Raw genomic sequence first — 22,986 nt, 5'->3', positions numbered from 1 at the left:
GACTGAAGGGTCTGTTTCTGTGCTGTACATCTCTATGACTGTAAAATAAAGTCAAGGAAGGTTTGTTGCCTCCTTGATGTTAGGTTCAAGGATGTCTCAGAAGCTACTGGGCTTTCTGAAATGGGAAGGTGAACAGCCAGTGGCTGTGGTACATTTGGTACCGACAACACATGAAGAAAAAGAAACAAGATCTAACACCCTTGGAAGAGTATAAAGGCAGTAAATCAGGACATGGGATAGCATTGGCAAATAGGGTTAAGGAGAATCCAAAGCTTTTTAGAAATACATTAAGGACAAAAGGGTAACTAGGGAGAGAATAGGGTCCCTCAAAGGTCAGCAAGGTGGCCTTTGTGTGGACCACAGGAGATGGGGGAGATATTAAACAAGTATTTTGCATCATTGTTTGCTGTGGAAAAAGACATGGAAGATATAGAATGTAGGGAAATAGATGGCGACATCTTGAAAAAGGTCCATATTACGGTGGAGGAAGTGTTGGATGTCTCCAGGACCTGATCAGGTGTGGCCTAGAACTCTGTGGGAGCTAGGGAAGTGATTGCTGGGCAACTTGCTCAGATATTTGTATCATAGATAGTCACAGGTGAGGTGCCGGAAGACTGGAGGTTGGCCACTATTTAAGAAAGGTGGTAAGGAAAGCCAGGGAATGATAGACCAGTGAGCCTGACGTCAGTGGTGGGCAAGTTGTTGGAGGGAATCCTGAGGGATAGAATGTACATTTATTTGGAGAGGACTGATTACGGATAGTCAACATGGCTTTGTGCGTGGGAAATGTTGTCTTACGAACTTGAATTTTTTGAAAAAGTAACAGCGATTTGATGAGGGCAGAGCAGTGGATGTGGACTTCAGAAAGGCATTTGACAAAGCTCCCCATGGGAGACTGGTTAGCAAGGATAGATCTCATGGAATACAGGGAAAACTAGCCATTTGGATACTAAACTGGCTCAAAGATAGAAGACAGATGTTGGTGGTGGAGGGTTGTTTTTCAGACTGGAGGCCTGTGACCAGTGGAGTGCCACAAGGATCGGTGCTGGGTCCACTACGTTTCATCATTTATATAAATGATTTGGATGTGAGCATCAGAGATATAGTTAGTAAGTTTCCAGATTACACCAAAATTGGAGGTGTAGTGGACAGCGAAGAGGGTTACCACAGATTACAATGGGATCTTGATCAGATGGGCCAATGGGCTGAGAAATGGCAGGTGGAGTTTAATTTACATAAATGCGAGGTGCGGCATTTTGGGAAATCTTAGCAGGACTTATACACTTAATGGTAAGGTCCTAGGGAGTGAGTCATAGAGATATATAGCACAGAAACAGGCCCTTCGGTCAAACTCGTCCATGCCAACCAGATATCCCAACCCAATCTAGGCCAACCTGCCAGCACCCACCCCATATCCCTCCAAATCCTTCCTATTAATATACCCATTCAGATGTCTTTTAAACGTTGCAATTGTACCAGCCTCCACCACTTCCTCTGGCAGCTCATTCCATACATGTATCACCCACTGCGTGAAAAAGTTGCCCCTTGTGTCTCTTTTATATCTTTCCCGTCTCACCCTAAACCTCTGCCTTCTAGTTCTGGACTCCCCCACCCCAGTCCAGAGACTTTGTCTATTTATCCTATCCATGCCCCTCATCATTTTATAAGGTCACCCTTCAGTCTCTGATGCTCCAAGGAAAACAGCCCCAGCCTATTCAACCACTCCCTATCCTACAAATCCTCCAACCCTGGCAACACCTTTGAAAATCTTTTCTGAACCCTTTCAAGTTTCACAAAATCCTTCCAATAGGAAAGAGACCAGAATTGCACACAATATTCCAACACTGGCCTAACCAATGTCCTGTACAGCCACACACGACCTCCCAACTCCGATACGCAATACTCTGACCAATAAAGGAAAGTATACCAAACACCTTCTTCACTATCCTATCTACCTGCGACTCCACTTTCAAGGAGCTATGAACCTACACTCTGCCAGAGGATGTGGTGGAGGCTAGTACAATTGCAACATTTAAGAGGCATTTGGATAGGTATATGAATAGGAAGGGTTTGGAGGGATATGGGCCGGGTGCTGCCAGGTGGGACTAGATTGGGTTGGGATATCTGGTCGGCATGGACAGGATTTATTTCCATGCTGTACATCTCTATGACTCCAAGGTCTCTTTGTTCAGTAACACACCCTAGGACCTTACCTTTAAGTGTATAAATCCTGCTAAGATTTGCTTTCCCAAAATGCAGCACCTCACATTTATCTAAATTAAACTCCATCTGCCACATCTCAGCCCATTGGATCAAGATCCTGTTGTAATCTGAGGCAACCTTCTTTCCTGTCCACTACACCTTCAATTTTGTTGTCTTCTACAAACTTACTAACTATACCTCCTATGTTTACATCCAAATCATTTATATAAATGACGAAAAGTAGTGGACCCAGCACTGATCCTTGTGGCACTCCACTGGTCACAGGCTTGCAGTCTGAAAAACAACCCTCCACCACCACCCCTCTGTCTTCTACCTTTGAGCCAGTTCTGTATCCAAATGGCTAGTTCTCCCAGTGTTCCATGAGATCTAACCTTGCTAACCAGTCTCCCATGGGGAACCTTGTCAAACGCCTTACTGACGTCCATACAGATCACATGTACCGCTCTGCATTCATCAATTGTCTTTGTTATTTCTTCAAAAAACTCAAGCAAGTTTGTGAGCCATTTATTATTGTCACATGCATCCAGATACAGTGAAAGTTATTGTTTTGGGTACTATCCAGACAAATCATACCTTATATATCAAGTTAGTAGATCAGATTTCAGAATACATAGTGTTACAGCGGCAAAGAAGGTGCAGAGAACGATCAACTCTATGACTGACCCATTCAAGAATCTAATAACAGCCAGGAATAAGCTGGTCTTGAATCTGTTGATGCACGTTTTCAAACTTCTGTGTCTTCTGCCCAATAAAAGTGGGTGCCAGAGAGTATAATCAAGGTGGGAGAGGTCTTTGGTTATGCTGGCTGCTTCCCCGAAACAACTGGAAGTATAGGAGAAGTCAATGGATGGAGGGCTAGTTTGTGTGATAGACTGGGCTGTATTCACAACTCTAATTTCTTATGGTCTTGAGCAGAGCAATTGCCATACCAAGCTGTGATGCTTTTGGCTAGGATGCTTTCTATGGTACATCTATAAAATTTGGTAAAATCATTGTTGTTATGCCAAATTTCCTTAGCTTTCTGGGGAAGTAGAGGCATTGGTGTGTTTTCTTAACTGTAGCGTTAACATCAATGGACTAAGGCAGATTGTTGCTGATACTTACTCCTCGGAACACGGATTCAACTGATCCAGGAAAAACTGATTCAAGAGAGAAAACTCCAGCATCCAGCCCAGCACAATTTCATGAAGAGAAAACCAATGAACTGAATTTCTCATTCATATTTTCTTCGAGTTGCATGCTGAGGCAACACTACAGCATCGGGAGTCAAGTACACCAGGTTTACTCACTGGGGAACAGGTTCAAATCCCACCAGGGCAGCTGAGTTCTTTTGTTTTCCAGTGTCGTGCAATCAGTGGACCACATTTATATAGATTATGGTTGGTTGCACCTCCTGGTTAATTATCTCTAAAAAAAAACCTTCTATTTGGTTGCACTTCCCTGTACTAAAGATCTTTAAGTACCTGGTGTAGAGAAGGCAGGCAGGCAAGTCAAAGGAACGTCTCAAGGACCTGTTCCTGGGCATGGCTCACATACACATCGACAGATTCAGGCAGGAGGCTATGAAGGTGGCCATAATTCCTGCTGGGCTGCCTCAATTTCATGTCTTTGGATAGGGACTTCATAGTGTCCACTGGCAATCCTGAAGCCTTTAGAGATAGTTTGATACCATAGGGTATATTATTATCCCACCAACAGCATTTTTATTGAGACCACTCCCTTATTTTCCCTTTTTTGTTTTGGTTTTTGTAACATTGCCTCTGGTAGACTCAGTTTGTAACTGCTTAATTGGTGATTGTTTAATTGGGGATGGGTTTATTTACAAAGAAATAAAAATCAGTTCTTCCTTATGAATGTTTAGTTTCTGGACAGGGAAAAGGTCCAGAAGGGAAAGGTAAAAATTATTGTGCATATGTTATAGCTTTCCAATAAAATCCTCGTAGATCTCTCTATGTCTCTTTCTGCCCAAGCCAACATATGGCTGTTGGTCAGTGAAACAGCCATCACCTTCTCAAATGTGTATCGGGATAGGCAATCAATATTGGCCCAGCCAGCAAAGTCCACTTCTTATGATGAACAGAAATAATGCAGAAGTATTGATAATATTGCCCTCATTGTACCATTTCACTCTGATTACAATATCTCCTGAACCCCGAAGTTGAATGGAACACAGTGGTAGGTATTACGTTTGTACCATAAATAGAAATCTGAAAGAATAGAAAAAGCTGCCCCATTTATAATTCAAAATTAGTTTTGTTGCCATTAATAATAATACATGTGTTCCTGAAATCTGTAACTTCTAAAAAGAATAGATTTTGATCTTCACCGTTCACTACTTTTTGATCAGCTGCAGAATGGAATGGTCTTTTTTCCAAACCTTTGATGGTGCAGGCAAGCTTTGTTTAGGTGGTGCTTTGTCCTGCCACAGTATGAAAGTGGAGCAATGGTTATACCTATACACTCTGCCTTTCAATTCAGGTTTCTTCTTGCTGAACAAAGAGACCTTGGAGTGCAGGTTCATTGCTCCTCGAAAGTGGAGTCGCAGGTAGATAGGATAGTGAAGAAGGTGCTTGATATGCTTTCCTTTTTTTGGTCAGAGTCTTGAGTACAGGAGTTGGGAGGTCATGTTGCGGCTGTACAGGACACTGGTTAGGCACTTTTGGAATGTTGAGTGCAATTCTGGTCTCCTTCCTATTGGAAGAATGTTGTGATACTTAAAAGGGTTCAGAAAAGATTTACAAAGATGTTGCCAGGGTTGGAGGATTTGAGCTATAGGGAGTGGTTGAATACGCTGGGCCTGTGTTCCCTGGTGCGTCGGAGCTATAGGGTGACCTTATAGAGGTTTATAAAATCATGAGGGGCATGGATAGGATAAATAGACAAAGTCTCTGTCCTGGGGTGGGGGAATCTAGAACTAGAGGTTTAGGGTGAGAGGGGAAAGATATAAAAGAGACCTAAGGGGCAACTTTTTCACACAAAGGATGGTACGTGTATGGAATGAGCTGCCAGAGGATGTGGTGGAGGCTGGTACAAATGCAACATTTAAGAGGCATTTGGATGGGTATATGAATAGGAAGGGTTTGGAGGGATATGGGCCGGGTGCTGGCAGGTGGGATTAGATTGGGTTGGGATATCTGGTCAGCATGGACGGGTTGGACCGAAGGGTCTGTTTCCATGCTGTACATCTCTATGACTCTGTGCTGAGTATAGGAAGTTAGGACATAAAATCTCAAAATTATTAATTCTACATTCTAATGGAGAATGTAGAAATATCAGATGAGTACACAGCTGAAGAAATGGTGTACTGCAGAGAAGTGTAGATTCCCGAGACATGAGATCATGGGGAAAATAGGACCAGTACAAATAGGATACAGCAGAAGTGGAACCAATATTCTCAGTGGGGTTTAAATTAGAATAAGAATCTGAGCAGGGAGACAGAGAAGGGGAAAGCAAGGATAGAAATAAAAGACAGGAAAGTAAGAAGTGAATGGTGAAGGCAGAAAAAAATGAGCAAAAAATGGGAAAACTGTGCAAAATAAAGCAAAGATGACTAATAAAATTAAAAGGACAAGTAAAGGTATTCTGTATTAAAGCGCAAAGCACTCACAATAAGACGGATGAGTTAACAGCGCAAATAGATATTCACATTTATCATAGAAACACTACAGTGTGGAAACAGGCTATTTGCTCCAACACGTCCACATTGACCCTCCAAAGGGTATCCTACCCACACCCATTCCCCTACCCTATTATTCTACATCTCCCCTGACTAATGCACCTAGCCTACACATCCCTGAACACTATGGGCAATTTAGCATTGCTAATTCACCTAACCTGCACATCTTTGGACTGATGGAGGAAACCACAGCAAGCGGGGGAAATCCACACAAACGCAAGGAGAATGAGCAAACTCCACACAGATACTGCTGAGCACTGAACCATCATGCTGCCAATATCAGTTGCAATTACAGAGATAAAGCTGCAGGTTGACCAAGGATGGGAACTGAACATCCAGGGGTATTGTAACACTGTTAGTAAAGGAGAAAGGATCATGATGTGGAAAATGTATGGATGGAGTTAGAAAATCTCAGGGAGCAGAAAACATTGGCAAGGGTTGTCTATAGGTCCCAACAAAAGCAGGATGTAAGAAAAGACATTAAACAGATTCAAGACATATGCATTATGGGTACAACAGTAATCATGGGTGACTTTTGATATATATCGCAAAAACCAAACCAGCAATAATTCTGGCATGTATACAATATTAGGTTAGACCAATACACTGGAGAGCAGGCTAGACTAGTCTGGGTACTTTGCAATCAGAAAGGATTAATTAACAGCCTTTTATGCAGGATCTTTTGGGAACGGGTGACCATAAAATGATATAAATGTTTATTGAGATGGAGAGTGAATAAATTGAATGTGAAAGTAGGGTCCTTAATCTAAATAAAGGGAACTATGAAAGTATGAAGCACAAATTGGCAATGGTGGAGTAAGCAACCTTACAAAAGGAACCGGCAGTGTGTAGACAACCGATAATATTTAAGGAACACGTGCATGAATTACAATAATTATTTACTTTCAGTGGGTGCAAAAATAAAACAAGAAACATTGCTCAACCATGGCTTACAAAAGAAATTAGGGTCATATCAGATGGAATGAGGAAGTATATAAATCAGCCAGAAAAACCATCAAGCCAGAGGACTGGGACCAGCTTAGATTACTTACAGTGTGGAAACAGGCCCTTCGGCCCAACAAGTCCATACCGACCCGCCGAAGCACAACCCACACATACCCCTACATTTACCCCTTCACCTAACACTACAGGCAATTTAGCATGGCTAATTCACCTGACCTGCACATTTTTGGACGTTGGGAGGAAACCGGAGCACCCGGAGGAAACCCACGCAGACACGGGGAGAATGTGCAAACTCCACACAGTCAGTCGCCTGAGGCAGGAATTGAACCCGGGTGTCTGTCGCTGTGAGGCTAACCACTGTGCCACCCGAATTCAGCAAAAGTGGACAAAGAGGTTGAGATCAAGAGTGATAAAATAGAAAATAAGTTTTCAGAGCCTGTTTCTATGCTGTATGATTCCATGACAAAGAAGACCCCCAAAGAAGTAGCAGAAATTGAACACATATTTTGGTTTCGTCTTCACAAAACAGTACACAAACCATTTTCCAGAGATGTTAAGGAACCAAGGGTCCACTGAGAAGGAGATTGGAGATAATGAAGACTGCAGATACTGGAAAGTCAGAGTCAATAAAATGTGGAGCTGGAAAAAGCAGATCATCCTCCATTTCTGCCACCGATAGTCAGACCACCACCAGAGATGTATTTCCCTCCACCACTATCAGCATTCCACAGAGACCATTCCCTCTGCAAATCCCTCGTTAGGTTGACGCCCAGCAACCCACTCTCCACTCCTGGCGCCTTCCCTTGCGTGTAAACTCTGCACCCACACCTCCCCCCTCTCCTCCATCCAAGACACCAAAAGATCCTTCCACATCCAGCAGAGATTTTCCTGCACACCCAAACACCTCATTTACTGTGTCTGTTGCTCTCAATGTGGTCTCCTCTACATTGGGGAGACAGGACAGCAACTTGCAGAACGTTTCAGAGAACATCTCTGGGACAAATGCACCAACCAACCCCACCATCCTGTGGCCGACCACTTTAAGTTTCCTTCCCTCGCTGCAAGTCCTGGGCTTCCACCACTGCCAAATCTAAACCACCTGACGCCTGGAGGAATAATGCCTCATCTTCTGCCTTGGGACCCTCCAACCACACAGCATCAACATCAATTTCACCAATTTCCTCATCTTCCCTTCCCCTACCTCATCCCAGATCCAACCCTCTAACTCAGCACTGCCCTCTTGAACTGTCCTACCTGTCCAGCTTCCTTCCCACCAATCCGCTCTACTCTCCATTCTGACCTAACACCATCAGCCCCCACCTGCATCTACTTATCACCTTCCCAGCTACCTTTCCCCCATCCTCTTATCTATCTCTCAGCCCCCTCCCATCCCCACATTCTTGATGAGGGGGCTTATGCCCGAAACATCAATTCTCCTGCTCTTCGGATGCTGCCTGACCTGCTGCGCTGTTTCAGCACCACACTTCTCAACCAAGAATGAGAGGATGTCTGACTGAAAAATATAAAATTAAAAACACGGGTGGACAGACAAGATACAGGGAGGATGCTTCCCCTGGTTGTGGAGTCGAGAACCAAGGGTTACAGTTTCAGGATAACAGAGAAGGGCTAAGGTGAGAAAACATTGGTTAGGTCACAAATAGAATATTGTGTCCAGTTCTGGTCGCCACACTATTGGATGGATGAGATTGCACCAGAAAAGATATACAGAAAATTCACCAGGATGTTGCCTGAAATGAAAAGTGTCAATTAGGAGGATACACTGGATAGGCAGGGTTTGTTTTCTTTGGAACAGAGGAGGCTGAGGGGGAATCTGATTGAGGTGTACAAAATTATGAGAGGCATAGACAGAGTTGATCATGAGAATTTTTCCCCATAACAGTCATGTCTAAGACTACAGGGCATAGGTTTAAGGTGAGGAGGAAGTGGTTTAGAGTTCAGAGAAATTAACAGCCAGAGGTTGGTAGAAATATGAACCATTCTGCCTGAGTGCATAGTGAAAGCAGTTACTATTGCAACATTTAAAAATCATTTGAATGAGAACATAAATTGCCAGGGCAGAGTAAACTACAGACCAAGTGCAGGTAAATGTGATGAGCATAGTTTGGCATTGACATGTTGGGCTAAAGGGCCTATTTCTATGCTGGATAACTCTGAAATTTCATCATAGAAATATCAACCCATATATTTCACTACCAGAAACTGTGGACAGAGAATACTCAAGGGAGCGACCGAAACATTTCTAGACATCAAAAATAACAAAAACAAAAATTGCTGGAAATGCTCAAGCAGTTCCAGGAGGCAAAACCGAAAGAACTGCAGATGCTGTAAATCAGAAACAAAAACAGAAGTTGCTAGAAAAGCTCAGCAGGTCTGAGGAAGGGTCACCAGATGAAATGTTACCTTTGATTTCTCTTCACAGATGCTGCCAGACCTGCTGAGCTTTTCCAGCAATTTGTTTTTGTTTCCAATTTACTGCAGGCACAGTTCTTTCAGTTTATATTTATACATCAAAGATCTTGGGGGAATGGAAAGAAAGCAGAAATATGGGACTGAGATGGAGGATCATGCTCAATGATACTGAATGGCAGATCAAACTTGAAGGGCTGAATAGCCTACTCCTCGTGTCTATGACAAACTTCTTCAGCAACTCAGTGATAAACCAAAAAAGGAGTTTTTATTTGGTATGGCACCAATACAGACCTTTAAAGCATCACCTGTTATTCACTCCTAGCAGAATCTGCAGATTATGTGCTGGATTTAAAAGCCCAGACTTGGAGTAGAAGCCAATCATTCCTAAAATGAAGAGATTGCTTAAGGGAGACTTGGCAACTGTCGTCAATTTGAATTTACAAACTATTTCTTTTTGGTTTTTTTTTGGTTTTTCAAGTTATTTCAGGTAGGATTGCACTGTACAGAAGAGTATTATAATTGTTTCATTTGTTCAGCTTGGCGAAAATAATCCTAACCTCGCCTTTAACATTGATTGCAATGGAAAAGTGCAGTTCACGGTTCAAGTCAACGACCCGGGGCATTAAGCTTTAAGGTTAGTGATAGAAGGTTAATGTTCTTCTGGCTGGTGTCTGGAACTCACTGAAGGCTGCTCGAGCCAGGCAAGGAGCGGGATTGAGAAGGTGGGAATTGAGCCTGTGCTTTCGGTATCAGAGAGCAGCCTCCAGCTACCTCAGCTAACCAACCGTCCCTCCGGCAAGGTGGTTCCTCTTCTCTCACCGAATAAACCTGCCATGACCCTCTGGGCGTGCCTGCCTTGCAGAGGCTCCAACCTCACTCCAGCTATTCAGGTGTTGTGGTTCTGTTCGCCGAGCTGGGAATTTGTGTTGCAGAGGTTTCGTCCCCTGTCTAGGCGACATCCTCAGTGCTTGGGAGCCTCCTGTGAAGCGCTTCTGTGATGTTTCCTCCGGCATTTATAGTGGTTTGAATCTGCCACTTCCGGTTGTCAGTTCCAGCTGTCCGCTGCAGTGGCCGGTATATTGGGTCCAGGTCGAGGTGCTTATTGATTGAATCTGTGGATGAGTGCCATGCCTCTAGGAATTCCCTGGCTGTTCTCTCTTTGGCTTGTCCTATAATAGTAGTGTTGTCCCAGTCGAACTCATGTTGCTTGTCATCTGAGTGATAGCTGGTTTTGTCGTTTCGTGGCTAGTTGGTGTTCATGGATGCGGATCGTTAGCTGTCTTCCTGTTTGTCCTATGTAGTGTTTTGTGCAGTCCTTGCATGGGATTTTGTACACTACATTGGTTTTGCTCATGCTGGGTATCGGGTCCTTCGTCCTGGTGAGTTGCTGTCTTGAGTGTGGCTGTTGGTTTGTGTGCTGTTACGAGTCCTAGTGGTCGCAGCTGTCAGTTCGGAAATGTTTTTGATTTATGGTAGTGTGGCTAGTCCTTTGGGTTGTGGCATGTCCTCGTTCAGTTGTCTTGCATCTGTTGATGAAATTGCGAGGGTATCCCTTTTTGGCGAATACATTCTAGAGGTGTTCCTCTTCCTCTTTTCAGGTGTTGTTGGTCCTGGCTGACTCTTCCTTTTCTCTGATTTGATCCCTTTCTCTGTCCGACTACCCCTGGGTCAGCGATGGCGACGGTTCCCAGTTAGCGGGAGCACGGGGTCTCCACGCCCTGACCGCCGGGGGGCACGGGGTCTCCACGCCCTGACCGCCGGGGGGCACGGGGTCTCCACGCCCTGACCGCGGGGGCACGGGGTCTCCACGCCCTGACCGCCGGGGGGCACGGGGTCTCCGCGCCCTGACCGCCGGGGGGCACGGGGTCTCCGCGCCCTGACCGCGGGGGCACGGGGTCTCCACACCCTGACCGCCGGGGGGCACGGGGTCTCCGCGCCCTGACCGCGGGGGCACGGGGTCTCCACGCCCTGACCGCGGGGGCACGGGGTCTCCGCGCCCTGACCGCGAGGGCACGGGGTCTCCGCGCCCTGACCGCCGGGGGGGCACGGGGTCTCCGCGCCCTGACCGCGGGGGGCACTGGGTCTCCGCGCCCTGACCGCGAGGGCACGGGGTCTCCGCGCCCTGATCGCGGGGGCACACGGGGTCTCCGCGCCCCGACCGCCGGGGGGGCACGGGGTCTCCGCGCCCCGACCTCCGGGGGGGCACGGGGTCTCCGCGCCCTGACGTTACGCGGCGCCGCGCTCCACCCCCATTGACGCGTTGACGTCACCACGCTGTCAGCTCGGTGTGGAGGGAAAGGAGAAAGCCTGGAGAGGGAGAGGGGGACCTAGGCCGGACCAGGAAAGAGAGAGGAGGGCGGTAGACAGGCAGGCCTAGGCCTAGGCCGGAGCAGGCGATAGAGAGAGACCGAGGACAGAGGGGGGGCGGTCCCCGAGCCAGGCCAGGAGAGTAGCGGCGGCTCGATCCGAGCCCCGGCCTGCGAGACGCCGAGCTGCGGCCTACCTCGGAAGCCGGTTCGATGGGGAAGAAGACGCGGATCAATCTGCCACAGAGCCGGCGACGCCCCATCTTACAGCTGGAGCCTGGCCACAGGAAGGAGGAGCGCGGCTCGGGCTCCGAGGGTGAGTTGTGGAGGAGGCTGGGCCTCGGGAGGAGAAGCCCCGGCTTGGCGGGGTAGGGGGGGGAGAACCCCAGTAACTGGCAATGCCTCAGAGGCTGCTGCTGCTGTCATCCAGAACAGGGCTGAAACCTGCTCGGATTGTCCACTGATAAACACGGGGTTAATAAACCACCCACTTTGTGCACCACTGCCATGAGGCTCTGATTGCTCAGCTCTACCTCCATCCTGCTTCCCTGAACTAAGGTCATCTTTCTCATTGTACTCGTGACTTTAACTAACAGAGCCATCCCTACACCTCTTTTTCTTGCTTTGGTGCCTAAAACTCCTGTATCCTTTGCCCAGTTTCCAACTCTTTCATCCGGCAGCCATGTTTCTTATGGCTGTCAAAACATTCTGATTTATTATTCACACTGCTGGTTCACAGAACAAAGAACAACACAGCACGAGAACAAGCCCTTAGGCCCTCCAGGCTTGGGTTGACACATTTTTGCCTTTACAATTGCCATTGATCTTCACTTACAGGGTCTGTACCCCTCTATTCCCTTCCTATATATGTATTTGTCCGGGTGTTTCTTAAATGCCACTGTTGTATCTGCTTCCACCACTTCCTCTGGCAGTGCGTTCTCCGCACTCACCACCCTTTGTGAGAAAAATGTGCCTCACACATCCCTTTTAAACCTTCTCCCCTCACACTTTGAACCTGTGTCCCCTAGTAATTGACCCCTCCACCCTTGGAAAAGCCTAATTTTCCACTCTATCCACGCCATTTGCAATCTTTTAAACTTCTGACAGGTAGCCCTTCAATCTACTGCGTTCCAGTGAAAACAAATCCAGTCTATCCAACCTTTCTTCATAGCTAAAATCCCCCATACTAGGCAACACCCTGATAAATCTTTTCTGTCCCCTCTCCAAAGCATTCATATCGTTCTGGTAGTGCGGTAACCAGAACTACACGATATTCCAAGTTTGGCCTAACTAAAATTCTACAAAGCTGCAACATAACTTGTCTATCCACAATACTCCTTCCAGTGAAGGCAAACATGGTATGGACCATTTTTTTACTACCTTATCTACCTGCACTCCCATCTTCAGTGATCTGTTGATCTGCACACCCAGATCTCTGCATATCAATACTCCTAAGGGTTCTGACATTCACTGTATAATTTCCACCTGTACTTGACCTTCCAAAATGCATCACCTCACATTTGCCTGGATTAAACTCCAATTGCCGTTTTTCTGCCCATGCCTCCAACTGATCTGTATTCTGTTGTGTCCTCTGACAATCCTCCTCACTATCCACAACTCCACCAATCTTTGTATCATCCGCAAACTTACAAATTAGACCAGCTACTGGTTTTCCTCCAGATCATTTATGTAGCTCACAAACAACAGAGGTCCCAGCACTGTTGCCTGTGGAACACCACTAGTCATAGTCTTCCATTGTGAAAAGCATTCTTTCGCCACTACCCTCTGTCTCCTATTACTAAGCCAGTTCTGTATCCAACCTGCCTGTTCACCCCTGATACCATGTGACTTCACCTCTTGCATAAGTGTGCCATGAGGAACCTGGTCAAAGGCTTTACAGAAGAACCTCGATTATCCGAAGGAGATCTCGAGGTCCCGATAGAAACATTACATCAAAGATGTGTTTCTAACGCTGATCAAAGAATGAGCTTGGCTCGCTGAAATGCTGCCAAGAAAAGTCTTGTACATCAATGGGAGCCCAGGCACTGTCTCCAAATGACTGACCACCTGCCCTCCCTCTCTATCCCCCACTTTCTCTGGAGTTCTACGTAGGGGTGAACCCTGAAATCCCCTTTCCCCTGATATTCCCTCTAACGTTGTCCTGTACAGAGCAGAGGTGGAACTTAGCGCACGCGTGTGCGCGCACACGCAACTTTTTGATATTTGGAGACTTATGGGGTTGGGCACGGGGCTCACACGTGCTGTGCTGTTGCATGGGATGTGCTGCAGTCTCCTGAACGGGGAGCAGACTTAATGGAAAACTCTGAGCCCCAGAGGAGAGGCATTGAAACGATTAATCGAATAATCAATTATCCGAACAAAATAATGCCTGCCCATCTCGTTCGGATAATTGAGGTTCCTCTGTACTGAAGTTCATGTTGACAACATCAACTATTTGTCCCTCATCAATCATCTTCGTCACTTCCTCAAAATACTTAAATCAGGTTAGTGAGGCATGACCACCCCTGCACACAACCATGCTGCTGTTTATTGCTAATCAGTCCATATGCTACTAAATGCTTATAGATCTTGTCCATGAGAATCTTTTCCAATAATTTTCCTACTTGAAGCTCACAGGCCTATAATTTCCTGGATTAGCTCTGTTAACCTTTTTAAACAATGAGACATTACCTATTCTCCAGTCCTCTGGGACCCCACCTGTGGCCAGAGGATACAAAGATGACTGTCATCTGTTTTGTTTCAAATGCTACATACATTCAAATACAGTCCCCTCACCAGTATCCTCTTCTTTCCCTGCCTATTCCTCTACTCTACTGAAATGCCCCACGCCTGCTGTCTTCTCTCTCCTTTCTATAAAGCCCTGAGTCTGTGAGGCAACACAGCCATTTGGACTCATGCTGTTTGTTTCAGAAAAGTGTAAGTACCCCTCACTGTTCTGTCCCCTTCTGCGGCTAAGTTTTTTTTTTCTATCTACACTTGAATGGCTTTCTGTGCGATGTGTCATGGTTATTTAGCTAATCTATTCTGTGGCTCACTCTTGCTTTCAAATCAGAAAACCTCTCAGCCTATTGGACAATTTGCAAAGATTGAGGCTCCGCCCTTCAAGGTCTTATCCCCATCACAGCTGCAGCCATAGATTAGCTTCCTTACAGTGTGGAAACAGACTATTTGGCCCAACAAGTCCACGCTGACCCTCCAAACAGTAACCCCCTTTATTCCTGATGAAGGGCTTTTGCCCGAAACGTTGATTTTGCTGCTCCTCGGATGCTGCCTAAACTGCTGTGCTCTTCCAGCACCACTAATCCAGAATCTGGTTTCCAGCATCTGCAGTCATTGTTTTTACCTAGTACCCCACGCAGACCCATTCCTACCTTATATTTACCCCTGACCAATGCACCTAACACTATGGGTGACTTAGCATGGCCAATTCACCTGACCTGCACATCTTTGGACTGTGGGAGGGAAATGGAGCACCCGGAGGAAACCCACGCAGACACGGGGAGAATGTGCAAACTTCACACAGACAGTGTCCCGAGGTGGGAATCGAACCCTGGTGCTGTGAGGCTAACCACTGAGCCACCATGCTGCCCGTACTCCCCTGTTCCCGATCACTGACCCAATCAGATGACTTTCAGGGCTGTAACTGCACTTGGGACAAAATATGCACGGACCTTGCCCCTCCCTGATGAGTTGCAATACCTGCAGCTCAGCATCCAGCTCAAACTCTGAACTGATATTCCTTGAGGTAAATTTGTGCTGATCATACTAGCATCTATCAATTCCCATATCTTGCAGTGCTGTAACAACAGTGTAGTTGCTTCTAATCAGAAAGTAAACCTTCCTTTACTCTTTTAAATTGGGAAGTAACAAACTACATTGTCCCCTTCAAACACTCACAGTGCAGGTACAGTACCGGGTTACATACAGTGTAAAATACCTTCAACTCTTAAAATGACAACAAAGTTCCCTCGACTCTTTAAAACTAAAAGTGAACATTCCTTGACACACTCCATCAAGTACTCAGGACAGGTACACCACGGGGTGAGATACAGAGCAAAGCTTTTTTTTAAGCTGAAAGTCAGGTTGACAAGTTAGCACTGGTTGGCTAAGGTATTTTCATGGGAAACGAGAAGTTTACCAAACTCCTGGAAATTTAAAAGACGGATAAGGTTTGGGCATATTCCTTTCTGTTTTTGCAGAGCATAGATCCCTGTGTATGAATGTAAAGATACTGAGCTCTAAGCATGGCTCATTTATACTTGCTGACAGTGAAATACTTTTAGCCTTTCCAGTACCAGATACAGACTGAAAGTGTAGGCAATATATATTACAATAAACTCCTCACCTCAATCCATCTCCATACAACTTGTGGCCTGTTCTTAATCAGGAATCCAAAGGGATTCGACAATACAGTTACAACTTAAAAGGCATTCTGGATGGGCGTATAAATGGGAAACATTTAGAGAGATATGGGCCGAATGCTGGCAAATGGGACTCGATTAGGTTAGGATATCTGATCGGCATGGACGGGTTACACCGAAGGGTCTATTTCCGTGCTGTACATCTCTAACACTAAATGCGTTAAAAACAAAAGGCTAACTAGGGCGAGAATAGGGCCCCTCAAAGATCAGCAAGGCAGCCGATGTGTGGAACTGCAGGAGCTGGGGCAGATACTAAGCAAGTATTTTGTATCAGTGTTTACTTTGGAGCAGGACATGGAAGATAGCGAAGTGAATAGCAACATCTTGAAAAAATGTCCATATTACAGAGGAGGTGGTGCTGGACACCTTAAAAACATAAAGGTGGACAAATCCCTGGGACCTGATCAGGTTTACCCTAGAAATCTGTGGGAAGCTAGGGCAGTGATTGCTGGGCTCCTTGCTGAGGTATTTGTATCATCAATAGCCACTGACAAGGTGTCGGAAGACTGGATGTTGGCTAACGTTGTGCCACTATTTCAGAAAGGTGGTAGGGAAACGGTAAGGAACTCTAGACCAGTGAGCCTGACATCAGTGGTTGGCAAGTTGTTGGAATCCTGAGGTACAGGATTTGTGTGTATTTGGAAAGGCAAGGACTGATTAGGGATCTTCAACATTACTTTGTACATGGGAAATCATGTTTTGCAAACTTGATTGAGTTTTTTGAAGAAATATAAAAGAGGATTGATGAGGGCAGAGCGGTCGATATGATCTATATGGGTTTTATTAAGGTGTTCGACCAGGTTCCTCATGGTAGACTGATTAGCAAGGTTGGCTCACATGGAATATAGGGAGAACTAGCTGTATGGGTAGATAAGTGGCTCGAAGACAGAAGGTGGTGGTAGAGGGTTGCTTTTCAGACTGGAGGCCTGTGAACATTGTATACCACAAGAATTGGTGCCGGGTCCAATGCTTTTCATCATTTATATAAATGATTTGGATGTGAATGAAGGAAATATGGTTAGTATCAGAAATAAGGTCGGTGAACTTAAGACGTGGATCGGTACCTGGGACTACGATGTTGTGGCCATCACGGAAACGTGGATAGAAGAGGGACAGGAATGGTTGTTGGAGGTTCCTGGTTACAGATGTTTCAGTAGGATTAGGGAGGGTGGTCAAAAAGGAGGGGGGGTGGCGTTGCTAATTAGAAATGGTATAACTGCTGCAGAAAGGCAGTTCGAGGGGGATCTGCCTTTAGAGGTAGTATGGGCTGAAGTCAGAAATAGGAAAGGTGCAGTCACCTTGTTGGGTGTTTACTATAGGCCCCCCAATAGCAGCAGAGATGTGGAGAAACAGATTGGGAAACAGATTTTGGAAAGGTGCAGAAGCCACAGGGTAGTAGTCATGGGCGATTTCAACTTCCCAAATATTGATTGGAAGCTCTTTAGATCAAGTAGATTGGACGGGGCGGTGTTTGTGCAGTGTGTCCAGGAAGCTTTTCCAACTCAGTATGTAGATTGTCTGACCAGAGGGGAGGCCATTTTGGATTTGGTACTTGGTAATGAACCGGGACAAGTGATGGGCTTGTTAGTGAGTGAACATTTTGGTGATGGTGACCACAATTCTGTGACTTTCACCTTGGTTATGGCGAGAGATAGGTGCGTGCAACAGGGCAGGTTTTACAATTGGGGAAAGGGTAATTACGATGCTGCAAGACAGGATCTGAGGAGCATAAGTTGGGAGCATAGGCTGTCAGGGAAGGATGTCGTGGAAATGTGGAACTTTTTCAAGGAACAGATACGATGTGTCCTTGATATGTATGTACCTGTCAGGCAGGAAAGAAATGGTCGTGTGAGGGAACCTTGGTTGACGAGGGAGGTTGAATGTCTTGTAAAGAGGAAGAAGGAGGCTTACATAAGGTTGAGGAAACAGGGTTCAGATAGAGCGTTGGAGGGATACAGGATAGCCAGAAGGGAGCTGAAGAAAGGGATTAGGAGAGCTAAGAGAGGTCATGAAAAATCTTTGGCGGATAGGATCAAGGATAACCCAAAGGCATTTTATGCGTGTGTGAGAAACATGAGAATGACGAGAACGAGGGTAGGTCCAATCAAGGATAGTAGTGGGAGACTGTATTGAGTCGGAAGAGATAGGAGAGGTCTGGAATGAGTACTTTTCTTCAGTAATTACGAATGAGAGGGACCGTATTGTTGAAGAGGAGAGTGTGAAACGGACTGGTAAGCTAGAGGAGATACTTGTTAGGAAGGAAGATGTGTTGGACATTTTGAACAACTTGAGGATAGACAAGTCCCCCGGGCCTGATGGGATATATCCTAGGATTATGTGGGAAGCAAAAGAGGAAATTGCAGTACCGTTGGCAATGATCTTTTCATCTTCACTGTCAACGGGGGTGGTACCAGGGGACTAGTGAGTGGCGAATGTTGTGCCCCTGTTCAAAAAAGGGAATAGGGATAACCCCGGGAATTACAGGCCAGTTAGTCTTACTTCGGTGGTTGGTAAAGTAATGGAAAGGGTACTGAGGGATAGGATTTATGAGTATCTGGAAAGACACTGCTTGATTAGGGACAGCCAGCACGGATTTGTGAAGGGTAGGTCTTGCCTTACAAGTCTGATTGAATTCTTTGAGGAGGTGACCAAGCATGTGGATGAGGGTAGAGCAGTGGATGTAGTATACATGGATTTTAGTAAGGCATTTGATAAGGTTCCCCATGGTAGGCTTATGCGGAAAGTCAGGAGGCATGGGATAGAGGGAAATTTGGCCAATTGGATAGAAAACTGGCTAACCGGTCGAAGTCAGAGAGTGCTGGTAGATGGTAAATATTCAGCCTGGAGCCCAGTTACAAGTGGGGTTCCGCAGGGATCAGTTCTGGGACCTCTGCTGTTCGTAATTTTTATTAATGACTTGGATGAGGGAGTCAAAGGGTGGGTCAGCAAATTTGCAGATGATACGAAGATTGGTGGAGATGATAGTGAGGAGGGCTGTTGTCGGCTGCAAAGGGACTTAGGTATGATGCAGAGCTGGGCTGAGGAGTGGCAGATGGAGTTCAACCCTGCCAAGTGTGAGGTTGTCCATTTTGGAAGGACAAATAAGAATGCGGAATACAGGGTTAACGGTAGGGTTCTTAGTAAGGTGGAGGAGCAGAGGGATCTTGGGGTCTATGTTCATAGATCTTTGAAAGTTGCCACTCAGGTGGATAGAGCTTGTAAGAAGGCCTATGGTGTATTAGCGTTCATTAGCAGAGGGATTGAATTCAAGAGTCGTGAAGTGATGTTGCAACTGTACAGGACTTTGGTTAGGCCACATTTGGAGTACTGTGTGCAGTTCTGGTCGCCTCACTTTAGGAAAGATGTGGAAGCTTTGGAGAGGGTGCAGAGAAGATTTACCAGGATGTTGCCTGGAATGGAGAATAGGTCGTACGAGGATAGGTTGAGAGTGCTAGGCCTTTTCTCGTTGGAACGGCGAAGGATGAGTGGTGACTTGATAGAGGTGTATAAGATGATCAGAGGAATAGATAGAGTCGACAGTCAGAAACTTTTTCCCCGGGTACAACAGAGTGTTACAAGGGGACATAAATTTAAGGTGAAGGGTGGAAGGTATAGGGGAGATGTCAGGGGTAGGTTCTTTACCCAGAGAGTGGTGGGGGCATGGAATGCGCTGCCTGTGGGAGTGGTAGAGTCAGAATCTTTGGTGACCTTTAAGCGGCAATTGGATAGGTACATGGATGGGTGCTTAAGCTAGAACAAATGTTCGGCACAACATCGTGGGCTGAAGGGCCTGTTCTGTGCTGTATTGTTCTATGTTCTATGTAAGTTTGCAGATGACATCAAAGTTGGAGGTGTAGTGGACAGTGAAGAAGATTACCTCAGTACAACAAGATCTCGATCAGATGGGCCAAGGATGGAAGGTGGATTTCAGTTTAGATAAATTCTGATAAATTCTAAATTCAGATAAAATTTAGATTCATTTTGGAAAGGCAAATCGGTGCAGGACTCACCTTAATGGTAAGGTCCTGGGGCTTGTTGCTGAACAAAGAGACCTTTGAGCGCAGGTTCTTCGTCCCTTAATAGTGTAGTCCAGGTTGATAGGCCATTGAAGAAGGCATTTAGTATGCTTTACCTTATTGTCCCGTGCATTGACTATCAGCGTTGGGAGGTCATGTTGCAGTTAGGCTGTTATTGGAATACTATATGCAATTCGGGTCTCCCTCCTGTAGGAAGGATGTTGTGAAAACATTTACCAAGGTTAGAGGATTTGAGCTATAGGAAAAGACTGATTAGACTGAGGCTGTTTTCTCTGGAGTGTCAGAGGCTGAGGGGTGACCTTATCGAGGTTTACAAAATCATTAGGGGCATGGATTGGATAAATAGACAAGGGCTTTTCCTTGCGGTGGGGCAAGTCCAAAACTAGAAAGCATTGCGAGTTTTGAGAAGATTTGTAGCTCATGTTGAGGTTCTGGATGTAGGTTTCCTCGCTGAGCTGGAAGGTTCATTCCCAAACGTTTTGTCACCATACTAGGTAACAGCCTCTGGGTAAAGCACTGCTGGTGATTTCTGCTTTATATGTTTGGATTTCTTTGGGTTGGTGATGTCATTTCCTGTTTTTTTTCTCAGGTGTGGTAGATGGGGGTCTAACTCGATGTGTTTGTTGATAGAGTTCTGGTTGGAATGCCATTCTTCTCGGAATTCTCGTGCAAGTCTCTGTTTGGCTTGTCCGAGGATGGATGTGTTGTCCCAGTCGAAGTGGTGGCAAGAGGTCTGAGTAGCCCACAAATCCACCAACACACTAAAACAGCAGCTAATGATCTTGAAAGACTCTATACAGACAACAAGCAAAAGTAATGTCATTTACAAAATACCGTGCAAGAACTGTAACAAACACTACATTGGACAAACAAACAGACAGAACACTAGCCACCAGGATACATGAACATCAACTAGCCACAAAACGACATGACCCTCTCTCACTACTATCCTTACACACAGATGAGAAAGGACCCCACTTCGACTGGGACAACACATCATCCTCGGACAAGCCAAACAGAGACACGCACGAGAATTCCTAGAAGAATGGCATTCCAACCAGAACTCTATCAACAAACACATCGAGTTAGACCCCCATCTACCACACCTGAGAAAAAGAACAGGAAATGACATCACCAACCCAAAGAAACCCAAACATATAAATAGAAAGCAGAAATCATCAGCAATGCTATGCCCGGAGACCCACTGAAGATGTTACCTAGTAGGGTGACAAAATGTCTGGAAATGAACCTTCAAGCTCAGCGAGCAAACCTGCATCTAATAGGAATAGGTTTAGGGTGAGAGGGGACAGATTTGAAAGGGATCTAAGGGGCAACTTTTCAGGCAGAGGGTGGTACGTGTATGGAATGAGCTGCCAGAGGAAGTGGTGGAGGCTGGTACAATTACAACATTTAAAACGCATCTGGATGGGTAAAAAGAATAGGAAGGGTTTAGAAGGATATGGGCCAATTGCTGGTAAATGGGGCTGGATTTAATATAGGACATCTGGTCAGCATGCTTGAGTTGGACTGAAGCGTGTGTTTCTGTGCTGTATATCTCTTGGCTCTAAATGCAAACTTGTTATCCTTAACTCTTTAAATCTGAAAGCTGTATATATAATTTAAACTCCTGACTTACTCTTGACCTTCAAGTCATCTTTAAGGATGCCTAGTGCTGTGTACTTGTCTTGTTTAGAGAGACCATTATAATCTGAGCTGTGGCTACCTCTCTTCCCATTCCCAGCAGCATAATTAGGCTTCTCTTTTTGATCTGCAGCTCAGACCTGTCTGCTAACCCCTTCGTTCTAGGCATTATTTCATTGATAATACATTTAATAATTAAAATTTGCAATGAAAAATTAATCTGGTGTATATTTTCAACAGCTCTTTGGCATTTAATTCATGCCGATGGCAGCTTCCTGTTCCTATACCAGTGCTGATCATGTAGGGGGATCTGTTGTTGTGATGCCACTGATTTATGGATTACTACCCATTCAACCAGGCCGGTGCTGGCCTGCAGGCAGCTGAGCTGTATCTTCAGCAGAACACTGCGTTTCTCTTAACCTTTGGTTCCTTGGCTGTGTGAGCTTCCATCCCCACATCTGTTACCTCTCAAGAACCCAGCTGAAAATGAATCAAGTGGGGATGATAATTATACACTGGTTGCTTTCTTTATAGCTGGTTGCTGTCTGCTTCTTGTTTCAGTGCCTATTCTCGTGCCCAATGGTTTTTTTTGCTGCTCTCTAACTGCAAACAAATTTGAATGAATTATGTGTTTAAAATGAACAGCTGTGTTTCTAGCTGCTGCTGGGGTGAACCGTGCTGAGTTTGTGGAAAACATACACTCGCTGGGCTGCATTTGGGTTGTCAAAGATCTTACCTGTCCCTCTAGCTACGAGTGCTGTGTCATTCTGTGTCTGCTTTGGGTATTTTGAGAAAAGCTGCTGGGTGTCCAGTTGGTATTTTTTTTCTCATTGTGGCCCTGCCCCATGGTTGTTTTATTCTCCCCAGAATAGACATTGAGCTCCACGGGGAGATTCGGACTCGGGAGCAAGCAGAGACATTTATTTACTGCAAGTTCTTTAAAGTTTTGAGAAGCATGTTATTCACCACGAGTCCCTCTAGCTGTTAATTTTAGTGACTGCCATTTCTTCAGTAATATCCTTCCTTTTCTGCAGATGAACAAGAGGATGCATCTGATCAATTATTTGTTAATTCGAGTTCAAACAGTACAGATAATGGGACAGCAAAGGAACCTGCAGTCCGGACTACAGGTAGCTACTTCCTGATTACATTTCTGAATGGCCTAGCTGTCGTATCAAGATTGCACCACCAATTAAATTGTTTAGCTATCTACCCTATAAGCCATTTTAAACGTTTGTCATTTTCAGCACTTATTCTTGTCCATATTG

General features: G+C 45.5%; 1 protein-coding gene across 1 annotated transcript in view; it reads left to right on the top strand.

Annotated features, from left to right (window-relative positions):
• The first annotated feature begins 11,611 nt into the window (after positions 1-11,611).
• Positions 11,612-22,986, top strand: part of fnbp4 (formin binding protein 4) — a 45,318-nt gene continuing 33,943 nt past the window's right edge. The window contains exons 1-2 of the mRNA XM_087996828.1: positions 11,612-11,914; positions 22,753-22,848. Of these exons, the coding sequence (XP_087852954.1) occupies positions 11,812-11,914; positions 22,753-22,848 (199 nt within the window). The 5' untranslated portion in view covers positions 11,612-11,811. The remainder of the gene's footprint in view (positions 11,915-22,752; positions 22,849-22,986) is intronic.

The sequence above is a fragment of the Chiloscyllium plagiosum genome, unplaced genomic scaffold (assembly GCF_037043375.1).
Source record: "Chiloscyllium plagiosum isolate Xiang-an unplaced genomic scaffold, Cpla_swu_hap1 HiC_scaffold_18, whole genome shotgun sequence".
NCBI lineage: Eukaryota > Metazoa > Chordata > Chondrichthyes > Orectolobiformes > Hemiscylliidae > Chiloscyllium > Chiloscyllium plagiosum.
Note: the sequence above shows the minus strand (reverse complement) of the source record. Positions and strands in the feature narration are given on the sequence as shown.